This window comes from Saimiri boliviensis, chromosome 17 (assembly GCF_048565385.1).
Source record: "Saimiri boliviensis isolate mSaiBol1 chromosome 17, mSaiBol1.pri, whole genome shotgun sequence".
NCBI lineage: Eukaryota > Metazoa > Chordata > Mammalia > Primates > Cebidae > Saimiri > Saimiri boliviensis.
In genome coordinates this window covers 32,342,029-32,364,740 of record NC_133465.1, presented here as the reverse complement: position 1 = coordinate 32,364,740, position 22,712 = coordinate 32,342,029, and the positions used below count along the sequence as shown (strand labels likewise).

At 43.6% G+C, this 22,712-nt stretch overlaps 1 protein-coding gene across 1 annotated transcript; it reads left to right on the top strand.

The window, feature by feature from the left end:
- Positions 1–352: 352 nt before the first annotated feature.
- On the top strand, positions 353–22,383 carry LOC104651935 (uncharacterized). Its single transcript, XM_074388507.1, is given in 4 exon segments — positions 353–3,484; positions 6,977–7,103; positions 19,847–22,257; positions 22,260–22,383. Coding segments are annotated over 2 exon segments (2,433 nt in total). The 5' UTR covers positions 353–3,484; positions 6,977–7,103; positions 19,847–19,857; the 3' UTR covers positions 22,293–22,383.
- The last annotated feature ends 329 nt before the right edge of the window (positions 22,384–22,712 follow it).

Sequence of the window (22,712 nt, the reverse complement as noted above, 5' to 3'; positions counted from 1 at the left end):
TCAGGAGTTTCAGACCAGCCTGGCCAACATACCTAAATCCCATCTCTACTAAAAATACAAAAATTAGGGCCGGGCGCGGTGGCTCAAGCCTTTAATCCCAGCACTTTGGGAGGCCGAGGCGGGTGGATCACGAGGTCAAGAGATTGAGCCCATCCTGGTCAACATGGTGAAACCCCGTCTCTACTAAAAATAAAAATTAGCTGGGCATGGTGGCACGTGCCTGTAATCCCAGCTACTCAGGAGGCTGAGGCAGGAGAATCGCCTGAACCCAGGAGGCAGAGGTTGCGGTGAGCCGAGATCGCGCCATTGCACTCCAGCCTGGGTAACAAGAGCGAAACTCTGTCTCAAAAAAAAAAAAAAAATACAAAAATTAGCCGGGCATGGTGGTGGGTGCCTGGAATCCCAGCTACCTGGGAGGCTGAGGCAAGAGAATTGTGTGAACCCGGGAGGCGGAGGTTGCTGCAGTGAGCTGAGATCACGCCACTGCACTCCAGCCTGGGCAACAGCGCAAGACTCCATTTCAATTAAAAAAAAAAAAAAAGTTCACACATGGGGCCAGATGTGGTGGCTCACACCTGTAATCCCAGCAATTTAGGAGTCTCAGGCAGGTGGATTGCTTAAGATCAGCAGTTCAAGACCAGCCTGGCCAACATGGCAAAACCAAATTTCAATAACAATACAAACATTGATGTGGTGTGGTGGCATGCGCCTGTAATCCCAGACATTTGGGAGGCTGAGGCAGGAGAATTGCTTGAACCCGGGAAGTGGAGGTTGCAGTGAGCCAAGATCACACTACTGTACTACAGCCTGGGTGAAAGAACAAGACTTAGTGCTAAAAAACAAAAGAAAGAAAGAAAGAAGAATTTACCAAAAAAAAAAAAAAAAAAAAAAAAAAAAAACCCTAAAAATAAAAATAAATAAATAAAAAGTTCATACATGGGATTAGGCACCATTGGCTCACACCTGAAATCCCAGCAGTCAGGGAGGTCAAGGACAGTGGATCACTTGAGCTCAGGAGTTCGAGACCAGCCTGGGCAACATGGTGAAACCCCATCTCTAATTTTAAGAGAAAAATTAGCCAGGCATGGTGGTGGTGCACGCTTGTGGTCCCAGCTACTTGTGAGGCTGAGGTGGGAGAATCACCTGAGCCTGGGAGGTTTCAGTGAGCCAAGATCATGCCACTGCACTACAGTCTGGGTGACAGAGTGAGACCATGCCTCAAAAAGAAGGAGGAGGAGGAGGAAGAGAAGAAGAAGTTGTTCATACATTCACACATTACGGGCAAAATGCCCTTTACTGATTTTTGAGTTTGTTTTTGTTTTTGTTTTGAGATGGAGTCTCATTCTGTCACCCAAGTTAGAGTACAGTGGCACAATCTCTGCTCACTGCAACCTCTGCTTCCTGGGTTCAAGCGACCCTCCCACTTTAGCCTCCCGAGTAGCTGGGACTACAGGCGCCCACCACCAACCCTGGCTAATTTTTGTGTTTTGTTTTGTTTTGTTTTGTTGAGACGGAGTCTCGCTCTGCGTGCGGTGGCACAATCTCGGCTCACTGTAACCTCTGCCTCCTGGATCCAAGCGATTCTCCTGCCTCAGCCTCCCAAGTAGCTGGGTTTACAGGCACACGTCACCATGCCCAACTAGTTTTTGTATTTTTTGTAGAGACAGGGTTTCACCATATTGGCCAAGCAGGTCTCAAATGCCTGGCCTCATGATCCGCCTACCTCAGCCTCCCAAAGTGGCTTATCAGGATTTTTAAATCAAAGTGTAAACACTTTGGCTTTTCTTTTTCTTTTTTTCTTTTTTCTTTTTTCTTTTTTTTTTTTTGAGACGGAGTTTCACTCTTGTTACTCAGGCTGGAGTGCAATGGCGCTGATCTCTGCTCATGGCAACCTCCGCCTCCTGGGTTCAGGCAATTCTCCTCCCTCAGCCTCCTGAGTAGCTGGGATTACAGGCACGTGCCACCATGCCCAGCTAATGTTTTGTATTTTTTGTAGAGACGGGGTTTCACCATGTTGACCAGGATGGTCTCGATCTCTTGACCTTGTGATCCACCCGCCTCAGCCTCCCAAAGTGCTGGGATTACAGGCTTGAGCCACTGCGCCCGGCCACTTTGGTTTTTCTTATCCCTATACCTGTCCAAAGAGCTGTCTCATTTTCCGGTAAAAACAAAAACTAACAAAATATCTTTTCTTTCCAGAAACGACATCTCTCTCACCTGATGACTTTTACTAACTTGGCTCTCTTCTTCTATCCCAATATGTAATTCAAGCTGACCAATCAAAGTACCTCATCAGTTGGATACAGTGATTGGTGTAGGATTGAGCATGTTATCTAAGCAGAACCAATCAGAGTCATTTTTTACTCTGTAATTGCTATAGTCTCCTTTAATCTTGAAGACCGAAACCTATCTCCAGATGGAAAACTCTAAGAAGTCAACACAGAGAAAAGCAAAACTGAAAGATGGAGAGAACAAAAGGAATCCTGATGATGGTGTTTCAATCCCTGAACTCTAGCCTTTTCTGAAGCCTTTCCTGCTACTTGAGCCAAGTGATGCCCAAGTTAGAGTTGGGTTTCTATTACTTCATTGTCCTTCATCCACCTTTCTCTCCAAGGATAACTGGATTCCGAAAAGCCTTTACAGATCTTCCTGTGTGGGTCAACTCTTTCTTCTTAAGCAATCAGGGTGCCATGCACTCTCCAGTGTTACATTCACAAGTTATCATTTTATATTTATTCATGCAATTGTTTCAATGTATCCTCCACATGACTTCAAGTTCCCAGAGAATGCCTTGGGTTTTGCTCAACATTCATTGTAACACCAGTGCCTGGCACAGAGCCAGCACTCCATACATATTTGTAGACTGAATAAATTACGTAATGGCGTCCTGGCAGAGTCTGCGCAGAGGAGACAACTGAGCCGGTGGGAGGCGGCCAGGGGAGCTCGCGCGGATTGGCTGGAGGAGCGAGGGGATCGGCTGCGCAGGGCACGGGCGAGTAGACTCCAGTCTCCAGGAGCTGCGCGCTGAGAGTGCTCGCGAGGCCCCGGCGCGGTGTCTAAGATGGTGGCGCTAGGACCCGGAACCACGTGATAGACTCCGGGGCCCCTGACCCAGCAGGAGGCTGGGGGTGGCGTGGAGGTGAGACCCTGCTGGGTTCACAGAGCTGGGGGCCCCGGCGCCTGCGTCTTCCAGGAAGCGAGGAATGGAGCAGAGCTCTGGAGGCAGACCCTAGACTCCTGCTTCCTCTGGATGGGGAGAAGCCTGGGGGACCACAGGAGGACGTAGGCGCCGGGGTGCAAATGACTGGGCCTTCCTTGCCCTGGGCCGGCTCCTCGGTCTCGGTGTGCCCCGTCCCCTGACGCGTCCCCTTACTCTTGCCTGTTCCAGTTCCCTCCTGTGGGTACCGCAAACGGAATTTCCCCCACGCCCAGAATTCACCGTCAGACATAAATTGATCCTATTCCTCGCCCAACGCTGTGCCAGGTACATTTGTATATGTAACCCAATCTGGTTTCTGCATTCCAGGAGTGACAGAGCCCCGCTGGGGAGCCTAGACTAAGCCGCAGGAATGAACTGTATGGTTCAGATATGTTCTACTACTCAGTCTAAGGGAGGGATTTAGGTGGGCTGGTCTCTCTGTAAGGTTCTACATTCCTTTTAGGAGCAGCTTCAGAAGTCACTTCGTTTGAGAAGCCTTCCCAGATTGCCACCGAATCATTTTTAGCATCTAATTCATAGGCTCTTACTACCTTATTTCGTGTGTGTCTTACTCTAGGCATAGGCTTTTTGTTTAACATCACCTAATGCATGCCCATGAATGTGAATTTAAAAAGACTGACATAGGTAAAAGATACTAAGAACTGGGCATGAAATAGTAGTATTTCTTAAGCTAAAAAATGGTGGCCCCTGGGCTAGCTTTGAGTGTACACATTTTTTTTTGTTTGTTTTTTTTTGTTTTTTTTGTTTTTTGGCTTATGCTGTTTGTTTTTATTTCAATTAATGGACAGTTTTTGTTTTTTCTTTTTTTTGAGACAGAGTCTCACTCTGTTGCTCAGGCTGGAGTGCAGTGGCGCGATCTCGGCTCACTGCAATCTTTGTCTCCCAGCTTCAAGCGATTCTCCTGCTTCAGCCTGCCAAGTAGCTGGGATTACACCACCACAGCCAGCTCGTTTTTTACCATGTTGGCCAGGTTGGTTTCCATATCCTGACCTTGTGATCAACCCGCCTCAGCCTCCCAAAGAGCTGAGATTACAGGCGCGAGCCACTGCTCCCGGCCATGGCCAACATTTTTAAATTAGGAAATTTCTCACACACACTCAGACAAAATCTAGACTTCCAATATCTTAAATAATCAGAAGATCTGGGCAGCCAGGGCCCACATATTTGCATGATGTAATTAGCAGGGATTGAGTAGCAGCTCCTTCCTTCACACTCGGAGTCCCCAGTCCCCACTACTCTCCATTGTCTCCCTGACACTGAGGCAAAGTATAAGTTATCATTTATCATCTAGTTTGCTTCACTCATTATGCTTAACTGCCTGGTCTCTTGAAACTGTTTGAGTTTGAATCCAGACATAGGTGAAGGAGACTAGTAAAGGCATTACAAATAGGAGAGTCGTGACCAAAGGTACAGAAGAGAAGCAGCATAGCATATGGGAAGGGAATGGAGGATATCAAAGCATAGATTTGTTCTTAGGTGAACAGTACATAACACATGGCTATTATGGGTTGAACTGTGTCCCTCAAAAAAGGTATGTTGACTAGAGCAGGGCGTCTCAAATTTTAGGATCCATAAAAATCACCTGGAGTTTGTTAAACACAAATTGCTGGACCCTACCCTGAGGTCTGGGATAGTGCTTGAAAATCACATTTTTACCAAGATTCTGGGTGATGCTGATGTTGCTGGTGTGTGAAACATGTTTTATTTTATTCCATTTAATTTTATTATTATTATTATTTGAGATAGGGTCTTGCTCTGTCACCCAGGCTATAGAGCAGAGGTGAGATCATGGCTCACCACAGCCTTGACCTCCCAGGCTCAAGTGATCCTTCCATCTCAGGCTTCCCAGCCCATACATGCCACTACATCTGGCTAATTTTAAGAGACGAGGTGTCACTATGTTGCCCAAGCTGGTCTCAAACACCTGGGCTCAAGTGATGCTCCTACCTCGGCCTCCCACTACTGAAATTACAGGTGTGAGCCACCATGCCTAGTTAGATCACATTTTAGGTATCACTAATCTATTGTATGTCTGTCTTTAAAAATCTAGATTACAAGCCCCCTAAGGGCAGGGATTATCTTGTTCACCAGTGTATCCAGAACAGTGTCTGGACATTGTAGGTATCTTAATTTGTTCAGGCTGCTGTAAGTGTACCATAGACTGAGTGGTTTATAAACAACAGAAATTTGTTTCTCACAGTTCTGCAGGGTGAGGAACTAAAGATCAAGGTACCAGCAGATTTTATGTTTGGTTGAGGGCTTGGTTCATAGAAGGCTATCTTTTTGTGTCTTCACATGGCAGACAGGGCAGGGAGCTCTCTAGACCTCTTTTATAAGGGCATTAATACCATTCATGAGGGCTCTCCCACCTGCCAAAGGCTCCACCTCCTAATAACATCGCATCTCAGATTAGACTTCAACATATAAATTTTCAGGGGATAACAAACATTCAGTCTACACCAGTAAATTAATGATATCTATTTGTTAAATGAAAACTGGTCATATGGATAGAAATAGATAATAAGAAGGCCAGGCATGGCGGCTCACGCCCGTAATCCCAATCCTTTGCGAGGCCAAGGCAGGCAGGTCACCTGAGGTCAGAAGTTTGAGACAGCTTAGCCAACATGGTGAAACCCTATCTCTACTAAAAATACAACAATTAGCCAGGTGTGGTGGTAGGTGCCTGTAATCCCAGCTACTCAGTAGGCTGAGGCAGGAGAATCACTTAAACCTGGGAGGCAGAAGTTGCAGTGAGTCGAGATGGTGTAATTGCTCTCCAGCCTGGGCCACAGAGCGAGATTCTGTCTAAAAAAAAAAGCATGAAAAGAAAAGATTTTCAGGGATATTTAGTCAAAGGAAAGAGAGAAGAGTGCTAACCTACTCTTCATTTATTCAAGTTGGTTTTTTTTAGTAATTGAGCACCAGAACACTCTTTTTTTTTTTAGTTTTTTCTGTAACACAGCCTCAGGAGGTCCTAAGGAGATGTGTTACCAGAACAATCTTTTAAAAAGATGATTCTGATTATGTCAGATTATGCTTTAACACCTTCAGTGGCCCTTTGCATTCATGAAAAAGTCTTAACCCCATGGCCTGGTTGACAAGGAAGTCCATAATTAGACCATTACTGCACCAGCTTTCTCTTTTGCAGTCTTGAACTCTGGACTTCAGTTACATGGAACACTCATAAGTTCACCATAGGTTCTCTCACCTCCTGGCCTTTGTATATGCTGTAACCTCAGTCTGAAAAGTCCTTTTTCTTTTAGTCCAGTTATTTCCAATTGGTTTTTAGGCCTCAGCTTAGAAGCTACCTCCTTTAGGAAATTTCCATGCTTACCCCATTCCTGTGAGGTTCCACAGCACCCTGTGCTTATCCTTACTGAGCACCTAACCCATTTAATTGGCAATGTCTGTAACTGCCAACACAGACTCTTCAAGGACAGAGACCATCATCCTCATTTTGGCATTTTAACCACCTAGTATAATTGCTGACTCATAGTAGGGACTCAGTTAAAGAAGAAGTAAATACTAGAGAATGGAAGAGCGGAACTACAGTAAACAAAAAGAATCATTGAAAAGATAGGATAATGTGAGGTGATTTTCACCACGTGGTCTCACATTTTAAAGTTAGAGGCAAGACCATCTACTGAGACCAAGTTTATATAAGAAGTCATAGAGATTTAAAAAGAGAAGAGAAGGTATGAGTATCTGTTATTAACTTTCTATTGGGTGGTTATTGAGCAGCAATTTCTATTTCAGAAATTCAAGATACTGCAAGATGTGGCTGTGAATTAATCACAAAAGGATGCTGGGCTCCAGGCCTGTACTCAGTGGGATCTCTACAAAGAAGAGACACTAGATAAGGAGGCAGAGCTGGCCTCACTGGGTAAGGGCACTGAACTCTAACTTACAATCCATATACTCTGAGTTCTGTGAGTTTTGGTTGAAAAAACAAAAAACTATTTCTTCTATACCTCAAAGATGTCTGAACATTAAAAAAAAAAAAAAAAGAGAGAGAGAGAGAAGTTTTTCAAGAACTCAGTTGACTTAGAGATTCCCAGTTGCTTTGACTATTGGAGACAAGATGTTTTTGCTCTTTGTTGAAAGATATTTAGCCCCATCTGTGTGACATGGTAAAAGCCCCATAAAACTGCACACCTCAACCATACCTCGGCTTTCTATTGAAACTGCTCTCTGTGACCCTAATGTGCGAGGCAAGCAGTCCAAACCCATGCCATCTTGGCTTCTGCGACTTGTAATAAGTAACTAAGGTCTATAATTCCCACCACTACCCAGACAATGTGTAAACTAACATTTATCTTGACTTCTGTAAACCACTTAAGTAACAATCAGCGTGACAAAAGTCCCCTGGCTCTTGGAATGTCCGGAGCCCCTCACCCTCATCTCCGTCCAGGAGGTGATTTACAGAATCCAATAGCCCTCGGAATATCTGAAACCCTTCATCCCTATCCCCGCTCCTCACCCTCACCCCTGAGGTGGTTTTCGGGGCCACAGGTTGGAGAGATGAGAGTCCTTCGTGGCCGCCAGCAATAAAGACCCTGCAATTTGGCATACTTTTGTCTTGGTGTTGACTTTCTATGCTCGGTTCAGTAAAACATCTGTATAACTGGAAATTGACAACTCCTTGACCCTCCCTGAGTTTGCACTATCTCTGCCTTTCTAGTCGTATTAGAAACCAAGAGATGACCAAAACTAACTAAATTCATCAAACCTTCAATGGTACTCCTCTGGCTGGGTGCTGTGTCCCACACCTATAATCCTAGCACTTTGGGAGGATGAGGCGGGTAGATCACTTGAGGTCAGGCATTCCAGAGCAGCCTGGCCAACATGGTAAAACTCTCTCTACCAAAAATACAAAAATTAGCTGGCTCTGGTGGTCGGTACCTGTAATCCCAGCTACTCGGGAGGCTGAGACAGGAGAATTGCTTGAACCTGGAAGGCAGAGGTTGCCGTGAGCTGAGACTGTGCCACTAAACTCCAGCCTGGGCAACAGAGTGAGGCTCCATCTCAAAAAAACAAACAACAACAAAAAAAAACCCTATTCTTCTACCTCTGACCCTGTCTTCATTAACAGCACCATATCCCACCATTGCCTAAATCAGAAAACTGACCCCTCTTTCCCTCACAGGCAGTTACCATATTCTGTTAATTCTAGGTTCTCCCGTAGCAGATAGTGCTAACCTCATTGGTAGCACTAGTCACAGTATGTTACTATCCACTTACACATATATCTCCCCTCCATTAAACTGTAAGTTTCTGGAGGGCTGGGACTATATCTTACTTTCATCTTTGTATTCCCAGCATCTAGTACAATGTCTGGAACAAGGTAGGTGCTCAGTTAATGACTGTTAGATGAAAGAAATCAATGAATGAGCCAGGCACAGTGGCTCACATCTGTAATCCCAGCACTTTGGGAGGCCAAGGAAGGCGGATCACAATGTCAAGAGTTCAAGACCAGGCTGACCAACATGGTGAAACCCTGTCTCTACTAAAAATGCAAAAAAAAAAAAAAAAAAAAAAAATTAGGCAGGCAACTGTAATCCTAGCTACTTGAGAGTCTGAGGCAGGGAGAACTGCTTGAATCCAGGAGGTGGAGGATGCAGTGAGCCAGGATTGCACCACTCTACTCCAGCCTGGGCAACAGAGTGAGACTCTGTCTCAAAAAAAAAAAAAAAAAAAAAAATCGCTGGGCCCGGTGGCTCAAGCCTGTAATCCCAGCACTTTGGGAGGCCGAGGCGGGTGGATCACGAGGTCAAGAGATCAAGACCATCCTGGTCAACGTGGTGAAACCCCGTCTCTACTAAAAATACAAAAAATAGCTGGGCATGGTGGTGCATGCCTGTAATCCCAGCTACTCAGGAGGCTGAGGCAGGAGAATTGCCTGAACCCAGGAGGCAGAGGTTGCGGTGAGCCAAGATCGCGCCATTGCACTCCAGCCTGGGTAACAAGTGCAAAACTCCGTCTCAAAAAAAAAAAAATCAGGGCCAGTTGTGGTCGCTCACGCCTGTAATCCCAGCACTTTGGGAGGCTGAGGTGGGTGGATCAGCTGAGGTCAGGAGTTCCAGCCTGGCCTACATGGCAAAACCTTGTCTCTACAAAATTACAGAAATTAGCTAGGCATGGTAGCACGCACTTGTAGTCTCAGCCAACTCAGGACACTAAAGCAGGAGAGTCACCTGAACCCAGGAGGCAGAGGCTGCAACGAGTCAAAATCACTCCACTGCACTCCAGCCTGGACAACAGAGCAAGACTTTATCTAAAAAAAAAAAAAAAAAAAAAAAAATCAATGAATGAGATGAAACACTGCAGTCCTTTTCCCAGAAACTGAGTTCAGCTGGGTTTTATTATAAAGGAGGACTCTCCTCTGATCAGGCCTATGTTTCAGATGCTGTACCCTTCTGCTCTTGACTTCTTTTGAGGGGAGGATTTCCTTAAAGAAATAAATCCTTTTCATCTATGGAATGAGAGGAAAAATTTGAGAAGTGTATTAGAAAAACATATTGTATTAGGGAAAAAAAATTTGCCAAGAAATAAGACTGGAAGAATATATATCAATACAACAAAACAAAACATTAGCAGTAATTATCTTTGGGTGGTGGAAGATGGGTGATTATTACTTTCTGTGCTTTACTCTGTTAATTTTTCTTACACTAAGCATGTAGAATTTTTGTGATCAATAAAATGTGTTATGGAAAAAGTGTTTCTCTGAAATTTTAAAAGATTCCCCCTCTAAAATTAAGGAAAAAAAGATTACAAAAGACATTAAGAATTTGGAGTCGGCCGGGCACGGTGGCTCAAGCCTGTAATCCCAGCACTTTGGGAGGCCGAGGCGGGTGGATCACAAGGTCAAGAGATCGAGACCATCCTGGTCAACATGGTGAAACCCCATCTCTACTAAAAATACAAAAAAATTAGCTGGGCATGGTGGCGTGTGCCTGTAATCCCAGCTACTCAGGAGGCTGAGGCAGGAGAATTGCCTGAACCCAGGAGTCGGAGGTTGCGGTGAGCCGAGATCACGCCATTGCACTCCAGCCTGGGTAACAAGAGTGAAACTCTGTCTCAAAAAAAAAAAAAAAAAAAAGATTTTGGAGTCATTTTTAAAATTATGTCAAATATTTATTAAATGTCCCTAGTTTAATTTAACATTCCTACTTTAGATGGTATCCACTGATTCCATCGTGAAAGACAGGTAAATTAGCACAATTTATACTTCTTCCACTACGATTTATACTTACTATTCCTCACAGCCCAATTTTTGTGATATAATTATTTTTACATTGTCATAGTTTAAAGCATTTACTTTCTCTTCTACAACCATAATTCCTAGTTAATCTTCTATGTTTAAATTGATTCAGTGCTTACCATCTGTAATACTGTGAAATAAATAGTTGGTCTTTGTCACCATTTCTTGGTGTCCTTAAAATCTTTAAAATCTTAAAATATTTAAAGTCTCCAAAGTATTATCTTTTTATATGCTAATGAGTTGACTGCTGTGGGGAGGGAGTAGATAGCTTGTGAATTAGAGTTGCAATTTTAAGCCCCACCCCCAACCTTTGGGGAGGAGAGAAGGACTGAAAATTACATTGATCACCATTGGCCGATGGTTTAATCAGTTATGCCTACTTAATGAAGCCTCCATTAAAACCCCAAAGGATGGAATTTGGAGCGCTTCCAGATAGCTTGACACATGGAGTTTCCTAGACAATGGTGTGCCCAGAGAAGGCATGGAAGCTCTCTGCTCCTCCTCCTACTACTTGCGTTGCCTTGTGCATCTCTTCATCTGTATCTTTTGTAATATCCTTTATAATAAACTGGTAAATGTTAAGAACATGTTTCCCTGAGTTCAGTGGCAGAGTTTGCCACTCTAGTAAATAATTTAACCCAAGAAGGGAGCTTGGGATCCCTGATTTTATAGCTGGTTGGTCAGAAGCACAGGTAAAACAACCTGGGACTTGTGATTGGCATCAGAAGGTGTGGTGCAGTCTGGTGAATTGAGTCCTCAAACTGTGGGATCTGACCCCATCTCCAGGTAGATAGTGTCCAAATTGAACTGAATTACAGAACACCTAGCTGCAGAATTGATTGCTTGCTTGGTGTTTGTAGGAAAACCCCAGAACATTTGGTCAGAGAGTATGGTGGCTCTGTAACCGCCCAGTGGGTTCACCTTGCCCACTGCCTAGATAAGAGCCGATTTATCAAAACGCAGGAATTTATCAAGACAGGGGAATTGCAGAGGAGAAAGTAATTCACACAGAGTTGGCTATGTGGGAGACTGGAGTTTTATTATTTCTCCCCAAGCATTCAGGGCTCTGAGTTTTTAAGGATAATGTGGCTCATACGGGCTCAGAAAGTGGGGAGTGCTGATTGGTCAGGTTAAAGATGAACTCATAGGGGACTAAAGTGAGTTCTACTTGCTGATTTACATTCCTGGGTGGGATTACAAAACTGGTTGAGCCAGATTATCTGTCTGGGTGGTGTCATTTGCTGCATCGGAATGCAGGGTCTGCAAAATATCTCAAGCACTAATCTTAGGTTTTGTAATGGTGATGTTATTCCCAGGAGCAATTTGGGGAGGTTCAAACTCTTCCAGCCAGAGGCCATATGGTTCCTAAATCATAATTTCTCATCTGGTAGCTAATTCGTTAGTTTTACAAAGGCAGATTGGTCCCCAAGCAAGAATGGGTTTTTTAGGAAAGAGCTATTATCAATTTTGTTTCAGAGTTTAATCTATAAAACTAAATTCCTTCCCAGGGCTAGTTTGACCTACGGTACCAAGAATGAACAACGACAGTTTAGACGTTAGAAGGAAGATGAGGTTGATTAGATCTGATCTCTTTCACTGTCATAATTTCCTCAATTATAATTTTGCAAAGGCAGTTTCAGATCTTGCCTGTAATCCCAGCGATTCAGGATGCTGAGGCAGGAGGATGATGTGAGGTCAGGAATTCAAGGCTGCAATGAGCTATGACGGCACCACTGCACTCCAGCCTGGGTGACAGTAAGACCCCATCCCTAAAAATAAAAATAATTAAAATAAACATTTGGTTACAGAAATCTTCTGTGTTGATTGATTGTGGTGTAAGGATAGAAGGAAAACTTTTTTTTTTTCATTAGACCATTTTTTACAATGCCCTCTTAATTCCTATTTATTTTAATTCTCTACTTTATTGGCTATATCTCATTGCAATAGTTATTTTCAAAAAGGGCTTGTAAGTGTCATACTCCCTGAGTTTTTACATAACTGGAAATGTTTGCCTATTGCTTTTAATGTGAGAGAATACTTTGCTGGGTAAAAAAATTACTGGCTCAGGCCGGGCGCGGTGGCTCAAGCCTGTAATCCCAGCACTTTGGGAGGCTGAGGCGGGTGGATCACGAGGTCGAGAGATCGAGACCATCCTGGTCAACATGGTGAAACCCCGTCTCTCCTAAAAATACAAAAAACTAGCTGGGCATGGTGGCGCGTGCCTGTAATCCCAGCTACTCAGGAGGCTGAGACAGGAGAATTGCCTGAGCCCAGGAGGCGGAGGTTGCGGTGAGCCGAGGTCGCGCCATTGCACTCCAGCCTGGGTAACAAGAGTGAAACTCCGTCTCAAAAAAAAAAAAAAAAAAAAAAAAAATTACTGGCTCACACTTTGTTTCTCCTTGGATTTATACAGGCATTATTAATTCTGGTGTGGAGTGTAACTGTGGGGAAGGGCAAAGTCAACCTAAAATTCTGCCTTGCACATGACTTCCTTTTCTGCCTAGGTGCCCATTTACTCAGTTATTCCTGAAATTTAGTTACTTCACCAGGACATGTCTCAGTTTTGACTGTTCTGTCTACTTTTTATGAGCCACAGTGTACCCTTCCAATAGATTTAAGTCTTTATTTCAGCAACACTTTCTTCTGCTACATATTGAATTTTTTTATGTTTGCTTTTTTAGGAACACTAATTATATGTATTTCATTATCTTTCTTTAGTCATTGGTTTTCTCTATAATCATATTTGTATTCATTTCATTTTTTATTTCTCTAGGCCTCATTTTGACCTTGTAGTGATTATTTTTGTGGTTCCTTATGTGAATTTCATCTACATAATGCTTTTCATTTTGCCCTGCCATCCATTTCTTTCCTCAGCTTTACCAAATCACTTCTTTTTTTTTTTTTTTTTTTTTTTTTTTTGAGACAGAGTTTCGCTCTTGTTACCCAGGCTGGAGTGCAATGGCGCGATCTCGGCTCACCGTAACCTCCGCCTCCCGGGTTCAGGCAATTCTTCTGCCTCAGCCTCCTGAGTAGCTGGGATTACAGGCACGTGCCACCATGCCCAGCTAATTTTTTGTATTTTTAGTAGAGACGGGGTTTCACCATGTTGACCAGGATGGTCTCGATCTCTCGACCTCGTGATCCACCCGCCTCGGCCTCCCAAAGTGCTGGGATTACAGGCTTGAGCCACCGTGCCCGGCCTCTTACTTCTTTTTGCTGTTTCCTAATCTAATTTGTTTTTGGCCAGACACAGTGGCTCATGTCTCTAATCTCAGCACATTGGGAGACTGAGGATTGCTTAAGGCCAGGAGTTTGAGACCAGCCTGGGCAACATAGCGAGACCTTTTCTCCACAAAAAATTGTTTAAAACTAGCTGGGTATGGTGGTGTGTGCCTATGGTCTCAGGCTGAAGTGTGAGGATTGCTTGAACCCAGGAGTTTGAGGTTGCAGTGAGCTATGATCGCACTACTGCACTCCATACAATGAAAGCATGTATTAAAAAACAAAACAGGCTGGGCACAGTGGCTCACACCTGTAATCCCAGCACTTTGGGAGGCTGAGGCAGGTAGATGACTTGAGGTCAGGAGTTCAACACCAGCCTGGTCAACATGGAGAAACCTCGTCTCTACTAAAAATACAAAATTAGCTGGGTATGGTGGTGTGTGCCTGCAATCCCAGCTAATTAGGAAGCTGAGGCAGGAGACTCGCTTGAACCCAGGTGGAGGTTGTGGTGAACTGAGATTATGCCATTGCATTCCAGCCTGGGCAACAAGAGCAAAATTCATCTAAAAAAAAAAAAAAAAAAGCTGGGTACAGTGACTCACGCCTGTAATCCTAACACTTTGGGAGGCAAGGCAGGAAGATCCCTTGAGCCCAGGAGTTCCAGAATGCCCTGGACAACATAGCAAGCCCCACTTCTACAAAAAATTAGCCATGTGTGGTAGAGCATGCCTATAATCCCAGCTACTTGGGAGCCTGAGGTGTATCACCTCAGCCCAGGAGGTAAAGGCTGCAGTGAGTCATGATTACACCACTGTACTCCAGCCTGGGTGACAGAGTGAGACCTTGTCCCAAAAATAAAAGTTCTGGCACAGTGGCTCACACCTATAATCCCAGTACTTTGGGAAGCCAAGGTGGGAGGATCACTTTAAGTTCAAGACCAGCCTGGGCAGTAAACTGAGTCTCCCCCATTGCTATTTTTTCCTTTTTCATTTATTTTTTGGCTACATGGCTCAATATTATTTTTTAAAAGTTAAAAATGTGAAAATATTAAATATGTAATCTGTCTTAAACCCTTATATCTCTTCTTTAGGCTTTTATTTAAAGAGTTATTTTGTCTATAATTTCTTTGAGATAATGGAGAACTCTCTGCTGAATGTTTCCTATTAATTTATTTGTATTCCCCATGGATGTATGTTTCTAATCTGTTACTCATGTTCCTTTCTTTCCTTTATTCTTCCTTGAATTTTTTTTTTTTTTTTTTTTTTTTTTAGAGACAGAGTCTCGCTATGTTGCCCAGGCTGGAGTGCAGTGGCTATTCACAGGCACGATCCCACTATTGATCAGCACAGGAGTTTTGACCTGCTCCATTTCTGACCAGGGCCGGTTCACCCCTCTTTAGGCAACCTGGTGGTCCCCCACTCCCAGGAGGTCACCATATTGATGCCCGGACACCCAATTGGCATATCACACTACAGCCCAGAACTCCTGGGCTCAAGCGATCCTCCCATCTCAGCCTCCCGAGTAGCTGGGACTATGGGACTACAGGGATGCGCCACCACGCCTGGCAAAAAAAAAAAAAAAAATTTATTTTAAGTATACATCCCACAAATCTATCTTAACAATTACTACTTAATAATGAATGAAGCAGGCTCTTTATTAAAAAGGACTATGGGAAGAAACAGAGGAAATTGAGCCCAGGCCCTTCAAAGCCTTCATACAAATTTGCTGCCACAAATACCTCGTCTAATCTAGATGCATACTTTCCTTCAGCTTTTGATTTTCAAGAGTTCAGTATGACACAATAAAAGCCCTTCAGATCACAAGATTTTGTAAAAAAAAAAAAAAAAAAAAAGAAAGAAAAGAAAAAAAATTGTACAGCCTTTATTCTACCATCTTTTAAATAGTAATGTTTCTGAATTTTGAACAATATACATCAAACCAAAAGAAAGAAACACTTTAAGGGAAAATTATGCCAAAGCCAATTCTTTCCAATAATAAAGGTCAGGGATTTGATAATATGGACACCTGAAAGCAGTAAGCCCACTGTTTTTCAATTGCAGGAGAGGGTATGGTATTTAAATGAAATCCAAGGCCAGATGCAGTGCCTAATACCTGCAATCCCAGCACTTTGGGAGTCCAAGGTAGGAGGACTGCCTGAGCCCAGGAGTGTGAGACCAGCCTGGGCAACATGGTGAGACCATATCCCTTAAAAAAAAAAAAAAAAAAAAAAAAAAAAAAAAAAGCCAGGTGTGGTGGCTCACGCCTGTAATCCCAACACTTTGGGATGCCAAGGCAGACAGATCACGAGGTCAAGAGATCAAGAGCATTCTGGCCAACATGGTGAAACCCTGTCTCTACTAAAAATACAAAAATTAGCTGGGCGTGGTGGTGCATAGCTGCAGTCCCAGCTACTCGGGAGGCTGAGGCAGGAGAATCGCTTGAACCTGGGAGGCAAACGTTGCAGAGAGTGGAGATCACACCAGTGCACTCCAGCCTGGACACCAGAGAGACTCCAACTCAAAAAAAAGAGTAAATCCAGCCTGACTATGGAGGGTTGTGCTAGGGATACATTACTTAATATTTAAAGGGTAAATATTAATAATAGTAATAATAACAGCAACTGACACATAGTGCTTTCTATATGCAAAGCACTGTTCTAAATGTTTTACATATATTTATATATATTTAATTTGCATAACAACTCTATGAAATAAATACTATTATTATCTCAGTTTTATAGATGTGGACACTATGGCACTGAGAGCTCCAGTGATTTGCCTGAGGTCTCACCATAATTAAATGGTGGAGCCAGGATTCAGACTCAGGCAGTTTGCCCTGCAGTCCGTGCTCTTAATCACTATGTCATGTTGCTGTTCATTCATTGCAAGAAGATTAATGACTAGAGTCCCTACAGCAGGACCAATGTGAAAGGACTCTCCCACAGACCTCAGTAATGTGTTTTTGTGACTGGGTGACATGGTTTGGCTCTCTGTCACCACCCAGCTCTCATCTTGAATTGTACTTCCCATAATTCCCAAATGTTGTGGGAGGGACCCGGTGGGAGATAACTTGAATCATGGGGGCTATTCTTATACCATGCTATTGCTATTCTTATGGTAGTGAATAAGCCTCACGGTATCTGGTGGTTTTATCAGGGGTTTCCACTTTTGCATCTTCATTTTCTCTTGCCACCACCATGTAAGAAGTGCTTTTTGCCTCCTGCCATAATTCTGAGGCCTCCCCACCCATGTGGAACTGTAAGCCCAATTAAACCTCTTTTTCTTCCCAATCTCAGGTATGTCTTCTTTATCAGCAGTGTGAAAATAGACTAACACAGTAAAATTGTTTCCAGGGGTGGGGTGCTGCTCAAAAGACACCTGAAAATGTGGAAGAAATTTTCAAGCTGGGTAACAGGCAGACGTTGGAACAGTTTGGAGGGCTCAGAAGAAGACAGGAACATGTAGGAAAGTTTGGAACTTCTAGAGACTTGCTGAGTGGCTTTGACCTTAAATCTCATAGTGATATGGACAATAAAGTCTAGGCAAAGGTGGTCTCAGATGGAAATGAGGAACTTGTCAGGAACTGGAGCAAAGGTGACTCTTGTTACGTTTTAGCAAAGGGACTGGTGGCATTTTGCCCCTGCCCTAGAGATTTGTGGAACTTTGAACTTGAGAGAGATGATTTAGGGTATCTGGTGGAAGAAATTTCTTTTTTTTTTTTTTTTTGAGGCAGAATTTCGCTCTTGTTGCCCAGGCTGGAGTGCAATGGCGCGATCTCGGCTCACCGCAACCTCCGCCTCCTGGGTTCAGGCAATTCTCCTGCCTCAGCCTCCTGAGTAGCTGGGATTACAGGCACGAGCCACCATGCCGAGCTAATTTTTTTTTTTTTTTTTTTTTTTGAGACGGAGTATCGCTCTTGTTACCCAGGCTGGAGTGCAATGCGCGATCTCGGCTCACCGCAACCTCTGCCTCCTGGGTTCAGGCAATTCTCCTGCCTCAGCCTCCTGAGTAGCTGGTATTACAGGCACGTGCCACCATGCCCAGCTAATTTTTTGTATTTTTAGTAGAGACGGGGTTTCACCATGTTGACCAGGATGGTCTCGATCTCTCGACCTCGTGATCCACCCGCCTCGGCCTCCCAAAGTGCTGGAATTACAGGCTTGAGCCACCGCGCCCGGTTGGTGGAAGAAATTTCTAAGCAGCAAAGCATCCAAGAGGTGACTTGCGGCCGGGCGCGGTGGCTCAAGCCTGTAATCCCAGCACTTTGGGAGGCCGAGGCGGGTGGACGACGAGGTCGAGAGATCGAGACCATCCTGGTCAACATAGTGAAACCCCGTCTCTACTAAAAATACAAAAAAATCAGCTGGGCACAGTGGTGCGTGCCTGTAATCCCAGCTACTCAGGAGGCTGAGGCAGGAGAATTGCCCGAACCCAGGAGGCAGAGGTTGCGGTGAGCTGAGATCGTGCCATTGCACTCCAGCCTGGACAACAAGAGCGAAACTCCGTCTCAAAAAAAAAAAAAAAAATTCGACTAACCCGCTGGATTTTGGACTTGAATGGGCCCTTGAATAACCCCTTTGTTTTGGCCAATTTCTCTCATTTGGAATGGCAGTATTTACCCAGTACCAGTACCCCCATTGTATCTAGGAAGTAACTAGCTGGCTTTTTATTTTACAGGCTCATAGGCAGAGGGACTTGCCTTGTCTCTGATGAGACTTTGAACTGTGGACTTTTGGGTTAATGCTAAAATGAGTTAAGACTTAGGGGGACTGTTGGGAAGGCATGATTGGTTTTTGAAATGTGAGGACATGTGATTTGGAGGGGGCAGGGGCAGAATGATATGGTTTGGCTCTGTGTCCCCACCCAAATCTCATCTTGAATTGTACTCCCATAATTCCCACATGTTATGAGAGGGACATAGTGGAATATAATTTGAATCATGGGGGTAGTTTCCCCCATACTGTTTTCATGGCAGTGGATAAGTCTCATGAGATCTGATGGTTTTATCAGGGGTTTCCACTTTTGCATCTTCCTCATTTTCTCTTGCCACTGCTATGTAAGATGTGCCTTTCACCTCCTGCCATGATTCTGAGGCCTCCCCTGCCATGTGGAACTGTAAGTCCAATTAAACCTTTTTTTCTTATTCTGTTACAGCAACGGAAAAAATATAAAAGAAAAAAATAATAAACCTCTTTTTCTTCCCAGTCTTAGGTATGTCTTTATCAGCAGCATGAAAATGGACTAATATACTGGGCAAGGTCAGGGATTTGATAATACAGACAACCAAAAGCAATAAGCTTATCTACCTTGTAATTTCAGGAGAAGAAATAAAATTGCCTTACAAAAGGAAGCAATTCCACCAGAATATCAAAAGAAAAATGTGAGGTCTGGAAAAAGGATAATTGATTTCTGTTGAAATGAGAGCCAAATGTTTTTATTCTGAGGCATAGTACAGATTTGCTTAACTATCAAGGTATATTGAGAGGAACGGACTGTGAGCTGGTTATTAATTTATTGACTCTCAACTCTAAATTCACCCATCTTTGTTTACTTATGTTACAAAGCTGGATCCTGTAAACATTTCTCCTTTGCCAGTTGGTAAAAGATTTAGACTTTGTCAACAGAGAATGCTGGACGGACAATGCATGCCCACAGGAAGAGAAACTAACTTTGCTTCCTGGTACCGGTATGCTGTTCTATTTTTATTTATTTATTTGTTTACTGATGTGGCTGCTAGCAGATCAACTTATGGGAGGACTGGTGGCATTTACCCTAGTGGGCTGCTTCCTGTGAACCAGTTCAGGCCCAGCCACACCAACCAGCAAGTTCCTTCTCCATCCAACAGGACACTTCCTGTGGACCAACTCCAAATTGCCCTCCTCCCCTAGTGAATTAATTCGCCACCCTTTAGGCCACTCCCACAGCCCAGCTCCAGCCTGCACCCTAGCAGGTTTCTTCACCAACAGGGTATGCGGTAGCACAGGTTCCTATGATAGCCGCAGTGTCTCTAGTGAAGTCCACATCTCAGCTCTAGCAGGGAAAGGTCCTCTAAGTTCTTTGTTCCTCCCTCTTAGACTGACCAGTATAGTGAAGAGGCGATATTTGTATTTTAGGAATTATAGAACAATATACTTATCATTTCAGATTCTGAAACCATGAATAAGATGAAGGAATGGAAATCAAAGATGGAAATTTCTGAAGAAAAGATGTCATCGAGGACTGCATCTGAAAAACTCCAAAGACAGATGATCCAGGAAAGTGAATTAGTTGAAACCAGTAATTCTGAGGACAGATTATTAAAGCACTGGGTAAACCCTTTAACGGATGCAGTGAGACATCTCCCTTCCCAAGAGAGAGATATTAGTGAAATGCATATTATCCCTGAGAAAGCCATTGTGGGAGAGATTGGCCATGGATGTAATGAAGGAGAAAAAATACTTCGTACAGGAAAAAGCTCCCATAGATATGACGTCTGTGGCCAAAACTTCAAACAGAAGTCAGGATTAACTGAACATCAGAAAATCTGTAGTATAAATAAGACGTATGAATGTAAGGAATGTGGAAAAACCTTAAGCAGGAGCTCAAACCTGATCATACATCAGATAATTCATACAGGAAATAAACCAGACATGTGTAATGAATGTGGGAAAGACTCTAATCAAAGTTCAAATCTTATTATACATCAGAGAATTCATAAAGGAAAGAAAACTTATATATGTCATGAATGTGGAAAAGACCTTAATCAGAGCTCTAATCTGGTCAGACATAAGAAAATTTACAGTGGTGAGAATACCTATGAGTGTAAAGAGTGTGGGAAGGCTTTTAAGGGAAGCTCAAACCTCATCCTACACCAGAGAATCCACAGTGGGGGGAAGCCATATTTATGCCATAAATGTGGGAGGGCCTTCAGTCAAAGCTCAGATCTTACTATACATCACAGAATTCACACCGAAGATAAACCCTATGAATGTTATGATTGTGGACAGATGTTCCGTCAAAGTTCACACCTTGTCACACATCAGAGAATTCATACTGGAGAGAAACCCTTCAAGTGTAATGAATGTGAAAAGGCCTTTAGGCAGCATTCTTGTCTTACTGAACACCAGAGACTCCACAGTGGAGAGAAACCCTATGAATGTCACAAATGTGGGAAGACCTTCAGTGGGCACACAGCCATTCTTAAACATCAGAGACTACATGCTGGAGAGAAACTTAAAGAATGTGAAAAAACCTTCAGCAAGGATGAGGAGCTTAGGGAAGAGCCGAAAATCCACCAGGAAGAGAAAGCTTATTGGTGTAATCAGTGTGGTAGGCATTTCCAGGGCAGCTCAGACCTCAACAGACATCAGGTAACTCATACAGAAGAGAAACCATATGAATGTAAAGAATGTGGGAAAACTTTCATTCAGAGCTCAGACCTTATGAGACACCATAGAATTCACAGTGGAGAAAAACCTTGTGTATGTAGCCAATGTAGGAAATCTTTTAGGGGCAGCTCAGATCTTATTAGACACCATTGCGTTCATACTGGAGAGAAACCCTATGAATGTAGTGAATGTGGGAAAGCCTTTAGCCAGAGGTCACATCTTGTTACACACCAGAAAATCCATACTGGAAAGAAGCCCTATCAGTGCACTGAATGTGACAAAGCCTTCAGGCGCCATTCCCTCCTTATTCAACATCAGAGAATTCATAGTGGTGAGAAACCCTATGAATGTAAGGAATGTGGGAAACTCTTCATTTGGTATACAGCTTTCCTCAAACATCAGAGACTGCATGCTGGAGAGAAACCTGAATGTGAGAAAATCTCCAGCCAGGATGAGGAGCTTAGGGAAGAGCAGAGAATTCACCAGGAAGAGAAAGCTTATTGGTGTAATCAGTGTGGTAGGAATTTCCAGGGCAGCTCAGACCTCATCAGACATCAGGTAACTCATACAGGAGAGAAACCATATGAATGTAAAGAATGTGGGAAAACTTTCAATCAGAGCTCAGACCTTCTGAGACATCATAGAATTCACAGTGGAGAAAAACCTTATATGTGCAACAAATGCGGGAAATCTTTTAGGGGCAGCTCGGATCTTATTAAACACCATCGTGTTCATACTGGAGAGAAACCCTATGAATGTAGCGAATGTGGGAAAGCCTTCAGCCAGAGGTCACACCTTGCTACACACAAGAAAATCCATACTGGAGAGAAGCCTTATCAGTGCAATGAATGTGGGAATGCCTTCAGGCGGCATTCCCTCCTTACTCAACATCAGAGAATTCATAGTGGTGAGAAGCCCTATGAATGTAAGGAATGTGAGAAACTCTTCATGTGGCGTACAGGTTTCCTCAAACATCAGAGACTGCATGCTAGAGAGAAACTGGAAGAATGTGAGAAAACTTTCAGTAAGGATGAGGAGCTTAGGGAAGAGCCGAGAATTCACCAGGAAGAGAAAGCTTATTGGTGTAATCAGTGTGGTAGGACCTTCCAGGACAGCTCAAACCTCATCAGACATCAGGTAACTCATACAAGAGAGAAACAATATGAATGTAAAGAATGTGGGAAAACTTTCAATCAGAGCTCAGACCTTGTAAGACATCATAGAATTCATAGTGGAGAAAAACCTTATGTATGCAACAAATGTGGGAAATCTTTTAGGAGCAGCTCAGATCTTATTAAACACCATCGTGTTCATACTGGAGAGAAACCTCATGAATGTAGTGAATGTGGGAAAGTGTTTAGCCAGAGGTCACACCTTGTTACACACCAGAAAATCCATACTGGAGAGAAGCCCTATCAGTGCACTGAATGTGACAAAGCCTTCAGGCAGCGTTCCCTCCTTATTCAACATCAGAGAATTCATAGTGGTGAGAAGCCCTATGAATGTAAGGAATGTGAGAAACTCTTCATGTGGCGCACAGCTTTCCTCAAACATCAGAGACTTCATGCTGGAGAGAAACTTGAAGAATGTGAGAAAACCTTCAGCAAGGATGAGGAGCTTGGGGAAAAGCAGAGAATTCACCA